The sequence below is a fragment of the Primulina eburnea genome, unplaced genomic scaffold (genome assembly GCF_022965805.1).
Source record: "Primulina eburnea isolate SZY01 unplaced genomic scaffold, ASM2296580v1 ctg904_ERROPOS141710, whole genome shotgun sequence".
Classification (NCBI taxonomy): Eukaryota; Viridiplantae; Streptophyta; class Magnoliopsida; order Lamiales; family Gesneriaceae; genus Primulina; species Primulina eburnea.
In genome coordinates, this window is record NW_027331665.1 from 122,523 (window position 1) to 141,710 (window position 19,188).

The following is a 19,188-nucleotide window of genomic DNA, read 5'->3' on the forward strand; positions in this document are numbered from 1 at the left end:
CACTTTTGCACGTCGAGATTTCAGAGACAAATAATTCTATAAGACGTTGCTGTGTTTTGAAGAGTGTTGATCCCGTGTTGCTCTGAAATGTTGCCAACATCTACAGACAACATCTGTAACGACGTTGACTGAAGATTACATCTAATTGATCGTGTTTTTCGGGATCAAGTTTTTCTTTCTTGTTCACGTTTTAATATTTTTGGTTGTTTTAGAAAGCCAAGTTGAGGAAATTGATTTTTGTAATAATCACTAGTGATAGGTTTTTGTAATCGGTTTGATTTTCTAGTGATTAATTTTTGCCATAAGGCACCGCACAAGTATTTATACTTGTGCATATTTAATCTTGTCCATTTATTTATCTTAAGTGAATTTGTGTTACAAACTTTAATTTTCCGCTGCATGTTGTAACATCTGGCACAACATTTAATTTTGATAAAACACAAATTCACTATTTTACATCCTATTCTGATATTCTTACTATTTTTGATATCTGTCGGACAAAATAATCCTAACAATATTTATAAACCGAGGATGGAAGCGGGGATGATACACGTGAAGTTGAAAATGAAGGAGCTAAGAAATTCTATACAGATTTTTTTTCTTGAAATGTTGCTGTCCATTCCATGATGTTGCATGAATCATGGTTATATATTAGTTTAAAAATATCTATAGGACTTGATTGAAGAGAAAAGAAACAATATATACATACCTGGAATTTGTTTTGACCAAAAACAAATCAATACGACGAATGCGAGCGGCGGAGCGGAGTTGAGTTTTCCTTCTTGTTTCAGCTACTGTTATCACGTTCCTAAGCTGCTGATTTTTGATATTTTTCGAGGGTGAGGGTGTAGGCTTGTTAGGCAATTAAGAGGAGTGTTATAGGAGGTGTTAAAGGTGCCATTATAAGCATTAAGATGGAGGTTACAAGTCAAGAAGTGGAATGGTTTTTGAAATGCTTCTCCTTCCTTTGCTAGCCGATAATTTTGTTCTTATTTTTTCTGCACGATCAGCTCACTTTCTAGGCTCATCGGTTGATGGGAAATGATGTGGAATTGTAGTATTTGAATTACCAATAATTAGTGAATTAAAAATGAGTAATTGAATACACCATGAAGTCCATTTAGAGGTGATTTGAATGGGGAGTTACCAAACTTTTGAAATGGTTTATGGTTTGACTATATTATTGCATGTACAATGTTGTTTAAATCTAATATTTTAAATATTTAAGGTTTTAAACACTCCTACTATACATTTTGGTGCATTAACATATTAATTTATAATAAACTCTTGTATGGTCTTGCATGGATTCAAATTTAAGTATTTAAATACTATGTTTAATTTTTTGCATATATTAGACTTAGATTAATTTATCTTCATTTGTTTATATGTTTTAATTTAAGCTTTAATTAAATATTATCCTAAAAAACTTATTTACTAACTTAGCTCTAATTAATTAAATAAATCTCAAAGGCCTTCTTTTTCTTTAAATTAAATTATTCTTTGACTTAATTTAAATTTAGGAATATTTTTTATTATTAATCTTATTATTAATCTTATCTATAATCTCCAAACTCTGGTCCGACCTCGTGTATTTATCCTGAAAAGATAAACTAAACATCTACCTTTAAAATAAATAATCATGACTTAAAATTATTAAAATAAATCAAACACTTCATATATATGTAAAATATTCATTTTAATTAAAATAGTAGCAATTATGCATGGCTTATACGTAATCTGATTTTCGAGTTCTACAACAACAGTTTTGAGCTCGTAAGTTTATTTTCTTAAAACATAAATATAAGATTAAACATACAGCCCAAGAAGGATATTATTGGATCAATTTTATTTTGTATGGACTTATATGTGAATAATTATGTGATGTGAGTTGTTTATTAAGATTAAACTCAAATTAGAGTGATTGATTAAAATTTTGGTCAATGGGCTTTAATGTATCTGACGAGCTGTGCGGCTTTAATGTTTAGAGAGAAAAATAAAATTTATGTTTTAATGATTATCTAAAATAGAAAAATCATAATATAATGGTAAATATTGTCTATATAATGGCTATGATCACTGGATCGCGTGTTATCATGTTTTTTATTCTCTGACCCCTTTATTAGAAAATAGATCCTATGAGAAAATGACTGATTATTTCAAAGGATCTGGAAGATCAACCACTCATTCTTAAGAAATAAAGATTATGATTTCAGGTACGTTTCTGCTATACTCTACTATTGAATTCTTTGTGATTTAACATGATGAATTCTGAATTTTATATGGATTTTCCTTAACATAAAAAACTCAACCCCGTGCTCCAGCTAAACTGGTCACACTGATCGATTCAACATCGATCATTACTCGTATCGACGCATCTGAATGATTCAAATTATAGTTTGAATGTTTAATATAGATAATTTATAATTATAATACATGAAAGGGTTTATATGATTACTCAAATTTCACAAAAACTCTTGTAAGACGGTCTCAAAGGTCAATTTTGTAAAACATATATTTTATATAAGTCACCTACGAAAAAATATTAATTTTTATATCAACTATAACAATTATTGTAAATATGAATATGAGTTATCTATCTCACGAATAAAGATCAATGAGACCGTCTTATGAAAGCCCTACTCCTCAAGTTTCACAAATTTTTGTTTTTATAAATAAAGGTTACGCAGAATGATGTGTCAATTTTTCTCCGTAAATCTACTTTTTTTTTTGTGTGCAATCCACTGTGATAATTATTTCAAATTTAATACGTCAATACAATAAAAAAATTATTTTACCATATTTGTTTATCCAAATTTATTAAAATCGTAGACAAAATCATTACTCGTGGACACATCTTATTGATTCAAATTCTATTTCGAAATTTTAATATAAATCATTTACATCAAATTATACTGCATGAAAAGGTTTACATATATGCTCAGATTTTGATAAACTTATCTTTTCATAGATAAACGGTGTAGATAAATGGTTACACCGGAGTGATGCATATTGATTTTTATCCATAAATCCCAAATTAAAACAATCAGGCCGCTTTATGTTTATTCTCTGGCGATCATTATTTAAAATCTAACACGACAAAAAATACATATTGATTTCAACCATATATAAACATAATAATGTTTATCTGTATTTATTAAAACCCCAGACTAGGTTTAAAACTCTACCATGCGCTTCAGCTAAACTAGTTACTATGATCGATTCAACATTGATCATTACTCATGTTACATATCTGGTTGGTTTGATTTGTAGATTTAAACTTTAATATAAATCATTAATATTGAATTATACTACAGCTTTAACATATATGTTTCAGATTTTGATAAATTTTTTTTCTTCTAATAAAACTAAAAAGTTACACTAAAGTGACATGTATAAGTTGTTCTAAATAGTTATCAGAAGCATCATGCTAATCTCTGCTTATTCCGTTGCAAAAAATTCTCTATGACAAAAAATTACATAATGATTTAAACATAAATATATGTTTATCCGAATTTATTAAAATCCTTGACTAGGTTCAAAGCCTATTGATATTCATATCGACATTGATTCAAATTGTACTTTGAAATTTAATGTAAATAATTAATATCAAAATATATCACAATAAAAAGGTTTAATATGATGGTCAAATTATGATATTTTTTTCATAATTAAAAGGTGACACTAAAGTGAAGCGTATCGGTTTTTTTATAAGTCCCGAAAACATCATCCTACTTTATATTTATTTGTTGCGCACAATAATTATTTAAAATCTAATATGACAAAACCTTACATAATGATATATATTTATCTGAATTTATTAAAACATTAAACTCGGTTTAAAAACTCTACTCCAAGCTCAAGCTAAACCAGTTACTTTGATCGATTCAATGCCGATCGGTACTCATATCAACACATCTTGTTGATTCAAAAATATAGCTTGAAAATTTAATTTAAATAATTAGTATCAAATTATATTATATTATACGAAAAAGTTTAATATGAATGCTCGAATTCTCTATACTCCGACTATAAATCGTTGGCAAAAACTTGTGTGAGACGGTCTCACGAGTCGTGTTTGTGAGACAGATCTTTTATTTGAGTCATCCATAAAAAAGTATTACTTTTTATTCTAAGAGTGTGTTTGGTTGAATGGATTAAATAAGGATAGATTAATAGTCAAATATTTATCATTAAAATTTTAAGATGTTTTAATAATCATTTTGACCCGGTTTAAGATCCAATTTTATTAATCAAATAGTTATCCATAAAATTGGATCTTAAACCGGATCAAAATGATTATTAAAACAACTTAAAATTTTAACGATAAATATTTGACTATTAATCTATTCTTATTTAATCCACTCAACCAAACACACCGTAAGAGTATTACTTTTCAGTGTGAGTATAGGTAGGGTTGACCCATCTCATAGATTAAAATCCGTGATAAGAACTACTCTCGTTCGTTTTACTCCTATGGGATTCAAAATGAATTTTTACTCATGTCAATTGTCATGTCAGCACGTCTAATCGATTCAAACTATGAGGGCCATTAATATGAATATCGAATTATAGAAAATGTAAGGTGTTTAGGTGTCGTTGGAGCCCATAAATGGCGGAGAGGTCCCAGTCTCACTTCTCCGCATGGTGGCTGGCGGGCTGAGCCTGCGACACCAGCCTTTTAAGAGTGCTAAAAAGCAAAGAAAAGGAAACCGGAATGTAATTTCGAAGGACCCCACATTCTCCATTCACTTGTTGCCCAATTCTTTGGGTGTTCGACTCCTGCAACTCATCGTCTCACATGTATGTAATCTTTTTACTTCCGACACTTGATGGGCTGTGAGTGGGTGTCCCCCCATTTTTACACTAAAATCCACTTCTTGCCGAAATCAATTGTTTATTTTTTTTAATTTGACAGCAATATTAATTATTTTTTCCTCGTTTCAGATGAAAAATGACTGAGCACATCCCTGACCCTTCTGGCCTTTTGCCAATTTTACATCCCTACTGTCTTTTATCTTTCTTTTTCCTCGTTTCAGATGAAAAATGACTGAGCACATCCCTGACCCTTCTGGCCTTTTGCCAATTTTACATCCCTACTGTCTTTTATCTTTCTTTCTCGAGTTGGGTATCTCGATTCTGGCCGAAAAGACGTGCCTTGATCGATGATATTTTGTGGGTTCAGCTGGAGGTGGATTTCTTGGTTGTGATTTCTGGGTTTTGTTAGGTTTTTATGGAGAACATAGAGACCTTGTTAGCTGCGGTAGCTCAGACTCAAGGATTCAGCGACTGTGAAGATGATGTTTCCGTTGGACGTAAGGTAGGGGTGGAGGATTCGGTGTCTTTGCCGGAGATTCGGCGAGATTCGAGTGCGTCTCAGTTGACTGATGTTCCGCCGGCGGTGGGTGGATGTTCGGAGCCTTCCGCGGCGGTGAATCAGGTGCCGACGTTGGAATTTCAGGTTGTACCGACGAACGAGGTGGTGATCGGTGCCGCGGATAAGAGGAAAAAGAGAGGGCGACCGCCGAAGGGGCAACTGGCAGAGAGACCTCCTCCTACTAAGCGGAATAAACAGGAGGATGAGGAGGAAGATGTTTGCTTTATTTGCTTCGATGGGGGTTCTCTCGTGCTTTGCGATCGCAAGTGAGTTTCATTCACATTTGAACATTTTAGAGAATTTTCAAATTTAACTTTTTAATTGTTAATATATTTAGTTTATTTTTTCTTGAATGAAGAAAATGTGTCTTTTGTATCATGGAGAAAAGGTGTTTGAGAATGTTGATTGTTGAGTTTGGGACCTTTGCGTTGAATCTCTATTTTACTGCACAGGGGCTGTCCGAAAGCATATCATCCAGCATGCATTAAGAGGGACGAAGCCTTTTTTCGCTCGAAAGCCAAGTGGAATTGTGGTGTGTCTCTTTTTCTTTAATCTCGTACGTCCTCGCTTGCTTGTGATGTCACATTTCTGTTGAATTTCTCCTTCCCTTACCACTTGAAATCTTGCATATAAAAGTTATTGTTATTTTTATTCTCGAATCCTGATGAAAACATTAAAAATGATATATTTATGTTTTTCAATCACCTGATGTATAATGTTGGCGTTATTTGAAGTGTATTTATGTTCTTATGGTGCTCATATTTCAGGTTGGCACATATGTAGCACATGCCAGAAGCCTTCTCACTACATGTGCTACACTTGCACCTATTCATTGTGCAAGGGATGTGCTAGAGACACAGACTACTTGTCTTTGAGAGGGAACAAAGGATTTTGCACGATGTGCCTGAAGACAATCATGCTGATCGAGAATAAAGACCAGGCAAATGAAGACGCGGTATGTGCAATTTTCATTTGAATATTATCAAGTTTGAACAATTGTTTATCCTAGTTCTCTGTGATTTTATTGTGCATCCCAATTCACTGTGCTGCTATCGTGAAAGTTTATAGCAATCTCTTTTATATTTAATATAATATCTATAAAACATAGATATGCCATTGGCCCCATATTTGTCATCATTCGCATTTATTGTCTATTTTAAGATAGCGTCTATTTAAGAACTTGTTTATCTAACAGGGTAAATTGATTGCAACACCTCTACTTGTGATACTGTTTGCCATGGATGTTTTCACATGCCAAAATATGAATTTCGTAAACTGAGCCTCTGTAGAAAAACAGACTGGACCTTGCACTTAACTAGGTTGCGGTGAGAAAAATGTTAACAGAAAATTCCATACATGTGTTGTGGCTACGATTGATCCACATTCTGTAATTACGAACAAGCTTACTTTCTCCTTGGAGCATGGGCTTAGTTAACCTTGGTTAACCTTGCGCTGCATGTCAAGGAAAAACTCAGCCACTGTCACATGCTAAGTGAGCCATTTCTAGTAAGTAATAATTAATAACATAAAAGATGCCTTCTCTGTGTGTATTTGCTGCCAGTGAAATGGTAAGAGAAAATTATCTGTTTCTAGGGTTGCATTAAACTCTATTTATACTTGTTAAAGAGCTTTAGTCTCACGGTATTTGTTGTATTTTTTAACTTTTCCATATTGAGAATATAGAGATCGAGGTAATTGCGGAGTTGTATAAATGTGATATTTTGATATAGCACTATCTCATGGTATTTGTTCGCGGATTTCTCATCCGCTTATTTGTAATTTGTTCTCTTATTCTAATAAAAGTTTCGTTCAAAATAAAAAAAAAATATATTTTGAGATAGCACTACCAATGCATTTATAAGATCATTGGATGGTTAGCGTGCAGGCAAGTTTATGTATTGATGGTTAACATGCAGACAAGGTCATGTATATTGTATATTATCCTAGTTAGAATGGTTTGAAATTTCCCAGTCGCTTTAATTATCGCTGGCATACTTGTGGACTTGTACTGAAGTTACATGTGATTAAGAGAGACAAGATTGCATGGCTGAAGTCTCTTTTTTTGTAGCTGATTAACTTTTATCATGTCTCCTTACCTTTGTAGTACTGTTTGACATTTATTTTTTCACCTGCAAAATATAAAGGCTTTTTTAAGTGTGCATGGAAAAGGTGACCTGAACTTACTTGACTATTTTACAATGTGGATAGTGTTATCATAAAATCGTTGACATATCTGGTTGCAATTGATTGACTCTCTATGACTAAAAACAAGCTTAATCTCTCCTTCAAAGAGCGAGATTTAATTAAATATGTCGTAGATTAAATAGTTAGAATGATTTGGGACTGAATATGGCACTAAATATAACTAGCATGCCTGTGGACACATTTTAAGTTACAACTTATGCTGACTATCCATCTGAAATTAATATATACAGGTACTAGTGGATTTTGATGACAAAACTAGCTGGGAGTATCTCTTCAAGGTGTACTGGACGTGCTTGAAAGACAAGTTATCGATAACACTGGGAGAACTCACACAAGCTAAAAGCCCTTGGAAAGGTGCACTGGCAGTGGGTTCCAAGCCTCGATTAGTTAACATGAATCATCCTACCCACGATGGAAATGCCATATCTTACATGAGTTCTGTACATTCGGAATTGCGTAAGCCCCATGAAGAGAGGGGTTTATTGCAGGATAATCAGTTGAGCATGGTCTCATCAAGTATCAAGAACCAAGTGAAGAAATTAATTAGTGACGAAGGGCAAAGTGTTGTAGGTACTGGAAAACTTAGTGTGAGCAAAGATACAGACAAGCCAGGCTTTGACAAAAACACTGACAAACCAAGGACTGGTGAAGTTTCTGTCTCTGAGAACGCCACTAACCAGGTGGTGATGGAGAAAAATAAGAACAATCAAGGCACTGGCAAAGATACAGATAACCCAGCCATTGGTAAAGAAGCAGACAAGAGAAGACAAAAGGGTATAGACAAGCCGGAAATTGTCAAAAACACTGAATGGGCATCTAGAGACCTCTTGGAGTTTGTGGGCCATGTGAAAAATGGTGATATATCTCCTCTGTTGCAGTTCGATGTCCAGAGACTATTGCTTGACTATGTAAAGAGAAACAATCTTCAGGATCCTTGTCAGAAAAGCCACGTTATTTGTGATCATAGGCTTACAAATCTATTTGGAAAGCATCGTGTTGGTCACATTGAAATGATGCAGCTTCTTGAATTTCACTTTCTTACTAAGGACTGTCCATGTTCTTTTATTCCATCCGGATTTGTTGGTTCTACTGCAAGCGATGTAACAACTAACAGTACAAAACGAATAACCCGTAAAAAAAGTCAGGACGGAGTACCACAAAATAAGCTAAACGAATATGCTGCAATTGACTTTCACAACATTAACTTGATCTGTTTACGGCGTAATTTACTGGAGAATCTAATTGAAGATAAGGATAACTTCCATGATAAGGTCGTTGGCTCAATTGTGAGAATCAGAATATCGGCTCATGATAAGAAGCAAGATATTTACAGGCTTGTCCAAGTTGTAGGTATGAATGAATATCTGTCAATTACACGCCTTAGCCTGCCCGTTTTCTGTTTCAGCGTTTTTTACCAGCTTAGATGCACATATAAATTTCCTGAATATGCTTGTATTTATCTTTGGAGTTCAGGTACTAGTAAGGTGGCTGAACCATATAAAATTGGTGATAAAACAACTGTTATCATGCTTGAAGTTTTAAATTTAGACAAGAAAGAGGTTGTATCACTGGATGCTATTTCAAATTCAGCTGTCACTGAGGTAACTTGAGACACTGTACTCAGGAACTTCTCAAATAACTCTTAGGATACTTGTTCACTTGGCTGCTTCAGAAATATGACTTCAATATCATTTACAAGATCTTAGTGTGGGAATCAGGGGTGATCAATGTTTCTGGATTCCAATTATTGATTTATCTCTAAAAGGTCTTGGTGTCATCCACTGTTAATGAAGCAGATACAAAATTGCTTTTAGTTTGTTATTATTCATAATGAATCAGTCTTGTAGATATTTCTAAATCTTGTTGTGAAGACTGAATCAATCCTCTTTTCAAGATCAGTGTTGGTAAAAATATCAATATGTCTAGTGTAGTACTTGTCTATCTTAATTATACTAGCATTCTATGTAAAGTCACCAGTATCAATATATTCCAGATTTTAATTGGGTTTGCAGTGATTATATAGATGACAGTATCCGCTTATACTTTGTGATGAATCCTGTATGCCTCATGACAATGCCAGACCGACTTATCTTTTTAGCAATCGAGACTTTTGGATCGTGCTTCCATTTTTATGTCTTTTTGTAAATGTTCTATGTTTCAGTGTCATAGGTTTTTTTTTTTGGGAATTCAGGATGAATGCAAACGGTTACGCCAAGTCATTAGGTGTGGGCTTTTGAAGCAGTTCACTGTTGTAAGTGTAGTTCTGGTGTTGTTTAGATTCGTCCTAAAACAACTTATATCTCTGATTGCTAATAATCGTAATTCACTGTAGGGTGAGGTGCAAAAGAAAGCAATGGAACTCCAGCCGGTCAGGCTCAATGACGTGAGTCTGTTAATATATTTTGCCTAACTTGAATTTGGTGCACAACCGTCGTGCGATTTTTCCTCAAATACTTAAGTTCTCGCCTCGAAAAGAAGAAAACAACTACCTTTTCTAATTTTAATTTTCCGGAGTTTCTTGGTTTCAATAGTTATGGTTGTTCTTGTTTTGATCAAAATGTAGTTGCTGGAAGCTGAAATATTGCGGTTGAATCATCTTCGAGATCGAGCTTGTGAGAAGGGGCATAAGAAGGAATATCCTTTGTTTAGTATTTCGTCATTAGAATTTGTGGTTGGCCAAAAGCAGCAAGTGCCGTTATAATGGATGAGTCACGTGAGAATCTTTCTTTTCACAAATATTGATTTTCTGGACCAATTATCGAATCTTCTATTTTGCCTTAATTGTGAAAATGAATTAGCATCGAAAAAGGTATATAATATACTAAATGTTTTTTTAAAAATTATTATTATTATTATTATTATTATTATTATTATTTAACTAGCTGATACAATAGCCCTAAATAATGTAATGTCATGAGCCGCGAAGACGAAGTGGGTCGAGAAGGGGTTGTGGGGAACAATGTAGAGAACGAAACATACAAGCCCAAGGTGTATCAACGTTTTACTTATGGGAAATTTAGGGTTGAAGATTGAGGAGCAATGAATTTTTTCCTTAGTTAATAAGGATAATTATTTCCTTGTTTTTTTAGATTTCAGCTTATCTTTTAAGATTTGGTAGGATTTTCTTTCAGTTTGTTTTGGATTGCGTCGTTAGTATATGTAGGAACTTGGTGGGAAAAATTAGGTATTAAAAAATATCAATAAAAAGTTTATTTCACAAGATCAGGTGGTTCTCTTGTTTTCATGAGCCCCAGTTCTTCAACTAATCATAGGTCATCAAAGTCGTAAATCAAAACGGCAATAATCCTATTCTGAGCTAGGAGATTTCACTGTCACGTAACATATTGGTATCAGAGTACAACTGTTATGGGGGACACCAGCAAGCTGGAACAAGCAATTCGAGGCGTTCATGAACATGTACCAGGAGGATAAACGGGCAACCGAACAGCGGCAGCAGGAGATGGGCGAACAATTGCAGGAACCTTCACTGAGTTTGACAAACACATGTTTTGAAAATCTGGGTGGGCACAACGGGGAAAGTAGCTACAAGGACTCGCGTCGTGTTGACGAGGGAGAAGGTCGTAGGTATATTCCAAACTATTAAAAACTAGAATTTCCTAATTACAATGGCCATGTAGACCCGTTGGGATGGATTCATATGTGCGAACAATTTTTTCGACCTTAACATGCTCCGGAAGAGGAAAAGGTGGAGTTAGCATCCTTCTACCTAGAAGAAGAAGGGCAAATGTGGTTCCTAAAATTAGAGAGAGATAGTCCGAACTTATAGTGGGAAGAGTTCAAGACACAATGTAATATCCGATTTGACCCGACGATCCTGCAACAATAAATTGGGAGAATTATCTAAGTTACGCCAAACAAGAACCGTGGTGGAATATCAGCGTCAATTCGAACAATTGGATACTCATGCATATGCTCTCACCAGCAAACAAGAAGTGGAAATATTCGTCAGCGGGTTAGGGGAGCAAATTGCGATTGAGGTGGAAATCCAGCAGCCAAAGGATTTAGTGAGTTCAATGAGCTTTGCGCGACTATTCGAGCGAAAAGAAGGAAACCAAGCACCGCACAAATTGGGGTTAATTTGAGTTTGCCGTCGTTTGTTAAAAAATTAAATCGAGCAGAGATGGAAGAGCGCCAAACACGTGGGCTCTGTTTTAATTGTGATGAAATGTATGTTCCAGGTCATCGATGCAAAAATATTTTGGTTAGAAGTAACCGATGAAGAACAAGGCGAATCAGAGGAATCACAAGATTTGGGGCTGACAACACACGCTATTTAGGGGTCCTTACAAGCGTAAACCATGAAAATTCGGGGTCCTATTAATGGTGTTCCAGTTTTTGTGCTCATAGATTCTGGCAGCACACACTGCTTCTTGGACACCAACTTGGCCGATAAATTGAAGCTGTCGATAGAGAAACCAGCTGCCCATTGGGTGACACGGGCCGGTGGGAAAAAATTATCGTGCACGGGAGTTTGTCGTAATATAAATATCCAACTGGAGCGACATTCTTTATGTGTAAAATTTTTCATTTTTTCATTGGGTGAATACGGAGCAGTCTTGGGCGCCAATTGGCTCAAAACACCGGGTCTTATCACATGGAACTTCAAGGATATGTCGATGAGATTCTTGCAAGGGGGCACGACAATTGCATTATGTGGCCTACAAAAGGCGGCATTGCAACTAGCCAGCATTTATCTATGTTGCTTAACAATGAATAAGACCCTCTTTTGGAAGAATGTTCTGATATATTTGCCGAACCGGAAGTACTTCCACCTTTTCGCAGCGCCAATCAAAAAATTATAATGGAACATGGTGCCAATCCCGTCGTGGGGGCGCCCATACCGATATCCCGTGCACAAAAGATGAGATTGAGCGACAATGCGCTGATATGCTCGAGAAGGAACTTCTAGTCAAAAAGAGTGACGACACTTGGAGGTTTTATGTCGACTATTGGGCTCTTAATGCGAAAAACATCAAGGATAAATTCTCGATCCCTGTAATAGACGAGCTTTCGGAGCAACTTCATGGTGCAAAATATTTTTCAAAGCTGGATTTGAGAGCCGGAAACCACCAGATTCTTATGGAACCTAGTTGCGTGCGCATGACAACCTTCTGCACTCATCACGCCCACTTTGATTTTGTTGTGAATGTGATGCCTTTTGGCCTTACCAACGCGCCCCTTCTACCTTCCAATCAATTATGAATTCGGTGTTTCGGCGATATTTACGGCAATTTATTTTGGTTTTCTTTGATGATATCTTAATCTATAGCCCAACGTGAGAATACTAGCACAGTTTCTTTGATATTACGGCCGCAACAATTTGTCTTGAGGCGATCCAAGTGTATCTTTCCCATAAAGGAGGTGGTCTATCTAGGTCACGTGGCCAATCAAACAGGGGTAAAAGTTGATGAGGACAAGATTAAGGCAATCACACAATAGCCAGCCTCAAACACTGTCAAAAGTTTGCGAGGATTTTCTGGGGCTCACAGGTTATTATCGTAAATTTGTCAAGGATTATGGCACTATTGCAGATACCCTTACACAGCTATTAAAGAAGAACTCCTTTAAGTGGAGCGGCGAGGCTTCTCGTGAAAAACTATGATGACATCAACCTCTATTCGTGCTTTGCCTGATTTTTCAGCACACTTTGTGGTCGAGTATGATGCATCTGATACTGGAATTGGTGCGGTTTTGCATCAAAATAGGAGTCCAATTGCTTTCTTTAGCCAACCCTTAGCACAACGGCACAAAAAGCTCCCTGCATATGAAAAAAGAGCTGATTGGGTTAGCTAAATCGGTGCACCATTGCCGGCCTTATTTTTGGTTCGCACCAATCATTATAGCCTTAAATTTTGACTGGAGCAGCGAATTTCGACTTCACCACAGTAGCATTGGGTTAACAAACTTTTGGGTTTTGATTTTCACGTGGAATACAAAGCAGGCAGATCCAACATGGTGGCGGATGCGCTATCCAGGGGTGATGATGACTAGGGCAATTTACAAGCTATTTCCCTGCCTCAATCAGCTATTTTCAGCACCATTCGGGAGGAACAGAGGGAAACGGCCGAGCTTCAACCACTTATCCAAAAAATCCAGCAAGGCGAGGCTATAGGGTCTGGGGAATTCCGAGATGGTCTTATAATGGTATCGCCAGCGTATTTATTTACCCAAGATCTCTCCCTCCATTGCCGCTATCATTTTGGGTACCCACGATGTCTACCATGAGGGCTTCCAGAAAACTTTGCATCGAATTTCTCGCGATTTCTTTTGGACAAGAATGAAACGCCAAATCCAAGAGTTTGTGGCTACGTGTCTCACATGCCAACGCAATAAGGTGGAACTTTTATAACCTGCAGGGTTACTTCAACCTCTACCGATACCACAACATATATCGGCCGATATATCCATGGATTTTGTTGAAGGGATCCCGATGTCACAAGGAAAAAGTGTGTTATTGGTTTTCGTTGATCGCCTCTCTAAATATGCTCATTTTTTAGCTCTCTCACATCCGTATACCACTGTGCACGTCGCTCGAGTTTTCTTTGATCATGTGTTTAAATTGCATGGGCTACCAGAGACATTTTTCTCTGATCGAGATGTCACTTTTACAAGCTCCTTTTGGAAGGAACTTTTCCGACTGAGTGGTTCACAATTATGCTTTACGTCTGCACATCACCCACAATCCGATGGTCAAACAAAGTTGTCAATCGCATTGTGGAAATGTATTTGCGTTGCTTTACGGGGTGACTATCCAAAGAAATGAGTAGGTTGGTTGTCGTGGTCTGAGTATTACTACAACACTAGTTTTCATTATTCTCTTCGCACTACGCCATTTGAAGCCGTCTATGGGTGCCCCCAACCACGTCTGCTGTCATACTGCCCTAGTCTCTCACGCATTGATTCCGTGGATAGAGAATTACAAACTCGAAACCAAGTTCTCATGGAATTGAAAAACAGGCTCTTGCAACCACAAAACTCCATAGAAAACACAATATAATGCTGCTCATCGTGAACTCCAGTTCGACGTGGGGGACAAGGTGTTGCTTAAACTGCAGCCATATCGCCAGAAATCCTTTGCTTCCCGCAAAAACCAGTAACTCGGCCCTTGTTATTGTGGTCCATTTTTGGTAATCAGTCGCATACAAACCTCAACTCCCAGAATCATCCAAAATCCATCCAGTTTTCCATGTTTCATCGCTAAAGAAATTCAAAGGCAATCACGATGCAAACCATGTGCTTCCGCATTTTCTACTAGAAGAGGAGAGTAGACAACCGCAAGCCATCCTTGATACGCGCATACACAATGGCTGCCACGGGTTTTTAGTTCATTTGCAAGGACTGAACTGACACCATATGAGGCTTCTTGGGAAGTGGTTTCCGCCTTCGCAACCCAATTTTCTTCTTTAAAGTTTGATGACAAACTTGCATCTCAAGGGGACGGCAATGTCACGAGCCGCGAAGACGACGTGGGCCGAGAAGGGGTTGTGGGTAACAATGTAGAGAACGTAACATACAAGCCCAAGGTGTATCAACGTTTCACTCATGGGAAATTTAGGGTTAAATTGAGGAGCAATAAGATTTTTTCCTTAGTTAATAAGGATAATTATTTCCTTGTTTTAATTAACTATTTCCTTGTCTTTGGGATTTCAGCGTATCTTTTAAGATTTGGTAGGATTTTCTTTCAGCTTGTTTTGGATTGCATCGATGGTATATGTAGGAACTTGGTGGGAAGAATTAGGTATTGAGAAAATATCAATAAAAAATTTTATTCACAAGATCGGGTGTTCTTGTTTTCACGAGCCCCCATTCTTCAACTAATCATAGGTCGTCCACGTCGTAAATCAAAACAGCAGGAATCTTATTCTGATCTAGGAGATTTCACTGTCCAACGACCCATAACACGATCCCAAACTCATGCACGTAACATGTAATTTCTAGAATTAAGAAAAATAAAGACTGTTTAACCACATGTCTTCTAATCATTTCTCTATTGTCACCAACCAGTATTAACCAACTGTTTTAAAAAATGTAGTTAGTTTTAAATGGTTTATTTGTGAAACTATCAATTAGGCAATTGTTCAGCTCACCTGGGTATATTATTTGTCTTATCGCATTGTTGAATATTTTGTGTCGGTGACGACAATGTTATTTATGATATAGCCCCTGTTGGCCATTGTTTATGATAATGATGTTTTGATTGGGAACTCTGGGTTTTCGGCGGCGTAAACTCTGTTCTGTGTTTATGTGTTTTTAATTTTATTATTATACCATATTTGTTCATCTCATATTTGGTTTCCTCGAGGAAATGAATGTGATAGGACTGAAGGTGTCTGGTGGTTCAATATCTTTCAGTACCTACATAACAAAAATAGATTGGAACTTGTTCCTTTCTTTATATCTTTAATGAATATGATGACAACTAGTGCATTTTTTTGGAGTCCCTTGACTAATTTCACGCTCAGAGAATACGGACACAAAATACAGCTGCTAAAGTCACCTGAGGAGCGACAGCGCAGAATAGCTGAAATCCCAATTGTACATGATGGTCCAAAAATAAGTCCAGAATATGAATCAGAAGAAGATGTCAAAAGTGCTGATAACACTAAACAAGGTAATTGCTCTATGGTGCTGCTTTGTGGTGTTGAAAGAGTCTTTCCCATTGTTATTTTATTAAATTTTGCTAGGAAAACGTTTTCCCTGAAAGCTCAAACTCACAGAGATGGTCATAACATGCCATTTTACTTGTAAGTTGAAAATTGAAGAATGGATATCCAAACTTATTAATTTAAGGCTTGTACATGCACATTTATTTGGAAATTAGGCAATGAAGTCCCTTAAAATCAACTCAGTGAATATGCGATTTCGAGCACAGGATATCTTGAAGCTTTGACCCTAATTCGCTTGCCGTGCTTGAAACCATTGAACCCTTGAATTCAAGGGAGGTGGGCCAACAATAGTAATAGTTTAGCAAATTTTCTCGTTAGAAAAGGTTCAGTACTGCATGGCACTGATCATATCATGCAGATGAATTGATGCCAAAATCCTCTATATTTATTGGAAATGGAAGGAACCCTATTTCTCCTTATAAAAAAATGTTAAGAGTAAGGATAGCAGATTCATAGGTTGGTGAAAACTCTAATTCCTGGTAAATTTAATCCGAAATCTTTGTGGTACTTCTTCCCCAGGGAAAAGCGAGGGGTCTATACAGGCGCAGAGTAAAGTGATGGGGAGAGTAGATGCAAGTGGATCACATAGTTCAGATATACACGCAAGTCAAGCCAAAATTGCTACTCCTGTAACGATTGGTATGGATGTTCAAGCCATGCTTAGATCTGTTGGATTAGAAACTTCTACTGCCAGCCACTCCGTGGGAAACTCGCCATCTGCTAGTAATATTGAAACAGAGAAATTGTGGCATTATCGTGATCCTAATGGTAAAATTCAAGGACCATTTGCCATGTTGCAGCTGCGGAAGTGGAATACGACGGGTCTATTTCCACATAATATGAGGATATGGACAAATCATGAGCAATACGATTCGTTACTTCTTACTGATGCTTTGAACAGGCAGTTCCATGGAGCATCAGACCTTCCATGTAACCTTTCAACAGAGTCGCCGGATCTGGGGGTTACTGGGGGTGACCGAGGTGTAAATGGGACGGTTAGTTATATTAACCAAGCTGAGATGGCTTTGTGTGATGATTCAAATGTTTTGTCTGGAAACAGCGTCGGATCTGCAAGGGCAGATAACACTGGTACCTCCCATCTACAAGCCTGGGATTTTCTCAGGGACAATAGTTGTAGTGCAGATAATGTCCAAGTACGCAGTTCGTATCCCACACATGCAGCTCTTCCAGATAGAAGCCAATATCCACAAAATGGGGAAAACACTTCATGTGGGCAAAATCAAAACCGTATAACAAGTGGTCCAGAGATTCAAAATCAGTGTGACGATAGGTGCCAAGCAGGTCAGTCTTCTGAAGAAAACATGAGAACTCTACCTGTTGATTTGAGCTCAATGGAATTCGAATCCACTTCTGCACCTCTATCCAAGTCAATGGAGTCAATCAAACAGGATCGGAATACAAATGAACCAAATCTGGCTTGTGTCGCACCGAAGACCGTCGAAAAGCTTGTGCTAGTTGAGACTGCTGAAGAGCAACAATCTGTATCTTCAGATGTCCCCATGCAAAACCCCGGTATTCTTGAGCTATTAAGTCCTACGCCAAGGGCTAACAATGAAGATCAAGGGGATCAGGTCACCGAAACTAAGCAATATGATTTTATAAATTTTATTGTGCCCACTGCAGGCCCTAGCTGGAGCAGTTCTACAGGTCCAGTGGTTGGTAATTTGCAGATTCCTGAAGTAGCTGTTGAATGGTGTGGTTATTCCCCTGCGCCTTCAAAACCATCTGGCCAAGAATGGCACTCTGGTCTCCTCTCTCCATCTTCATTGAAACCGCTTGAGGTCACAAGTGATAATGTTACTACCACCACTTCAAATAATGGCCAAATTACTCACGCTTCTCCGCCAAATATACCTAATTGGCTTGCAATGTTTAACGAGCCAATTGAGTTTGATGCTTTGGGTGAGGAATCGGTATCAGATTTGTTGGCTGAAGTTGATGCTATGGAATCCCAAGGTGGTTTCCCTTCTCCTACTTCAGCAATGAAGTTTGCGAAGGAGTTGATTCAAGATTGTAAAGATGATTGCTTTAGCTCAATCGAGTTCAGTCATATACATGATCCCGGAAAAAATGATGCCTGGAGCTCCACGGGAGATGTACAATTGGCTTGCCAACCTTCCGTCCCGTGCAAACCAGCTGTAGAATCATCTTTTATCGATGGTCTAGATTCTTTTAGGAGGTCAAGTGTACATTCATCAGCAAGCAGTGAGGGAGAAACTAATGCCCCAATTTACCCCGGTGAAGCTGGATCAGCATTCCATCCTCCTGCATCAGTCAACACCAGTCAAGAAATGGTTGGTGCAACTATGGTTCTTGGTACAGGATCAGAGTCTAATGACCCTGGTTGGGGAACGGTGCAGGGTAACATCAATCTAGTTACAGTACAGGGTAATGTAAATCTTGTCTTTGGAGGACCAACTCAGGGAATGACAAACCTCGGTTGGGGGGCCAACCCAGGGGCAGCTTGGGGAAATCCAGGTGTAAATCCGAGTCCAGTAAATGGGAACCTAACATGGGATGGCCAACGCAAGTACAGTAGCCCCCGCGAGTGGGGATATCAAGGTGGTGAACCAGGTGGATTTGGTAGAGGCAGGCCTCCATGGGGCAGGCAACAGTACGGTGGTAATAGTGGCGGAGGAGGATATGCCAGGCCGCCACCAAAAGGGCAGCGGGTATGTAAATTTTATGAGAGCGGTCGTTGCAAGAAAGGATCATTCTGCGACTATCTACACCCGTGATCGTTTGGTTGTCACGACCATTTGTTTCGTACCTGTATTGTCAACAGTATAGAGTTGTTCGATGTATCAGTAGTGTATTACAATTCAACTGAGTTAATTATATATATATATATATATATATATATATATATATATATATAATCGGATGTTAGCTTGGATGTGT

At 37.4% G+C, this 19,188-nt stretch overlaps 1 protein-coding gene across 2 annotated transcripts; it reads left to right on the forward strand.

The window, feature by feature from the left end:
* The first annotated feature begins 4,652 nt into the window (after positions 1 to 4,652).
* Positions 4,653 to 19,174, forward strand: LOC140822563 (zinc finger CCCH domain-containing protein 44-like). Of its 2 annotated transcripts, none has more exons than XM_073183336.1 (11): positions 4,653 to 4,800; positions 4,945 to 5,640; positions 5,827 to 5,906; positions 6,142 to 6,329; positions 7,810 to 8,929; positions 9,053 to 9,180; positions 9,771 to 9,830; positions 9,912 to 9,962; positions 10,143 to 10,213; positions 16,057 to 16,211; positions 16,786 to 19,174. In XM_073183336.1, the coding sequence occupies exons 2-11, from the start codon at positions 5,231 to 5,233 to the stop codon at positions 19,023 to 19,025; spliced, it is 4,503 nt and encodes a 1,500-aa protein (XP_073039437.1). In that variant the 5' UTR covers positions 4,653 to 4,800; positions 4,945 to 5,230; the 3' UTR covers positions 19,026 to 19,174. The 2 variants fall into 2 exon arrangements, with proteins under 2 accessions (XP_073039437.1, XP_073039439.1); XM_073183338.1 differs by having other exon boundaries at positions 4,668 to 4,800; positions 5,037 to 5,640.
* The last annotated feature ends 14 nt before the right edge of the window (positions 19,175 to 19,188 follow it).

Coding starts and splice junctions, on each gene's coding strand:
- LOC140822563 (XM_073183336.1), top strand. CDS start 5,231: ATGGAGAACATAGAGACCTTGTTAGCTGCGGTAGCTCAGACTCAAGGA. Junction 8,930..9,052: donor CAGGCTTGTCCAAGTTGTAG/GTATGAATGAAT, acceptor TTTGGAGTTCAG/GTACTAGTAAGGTGGCTGAA. Junction 9,181..9,770: donor CAAATTCAGCTGTCACTGAG/GTAACTTGAGAC, acceptor TTGGGAATTCAG/GATGAATGCAAACGGTTACG.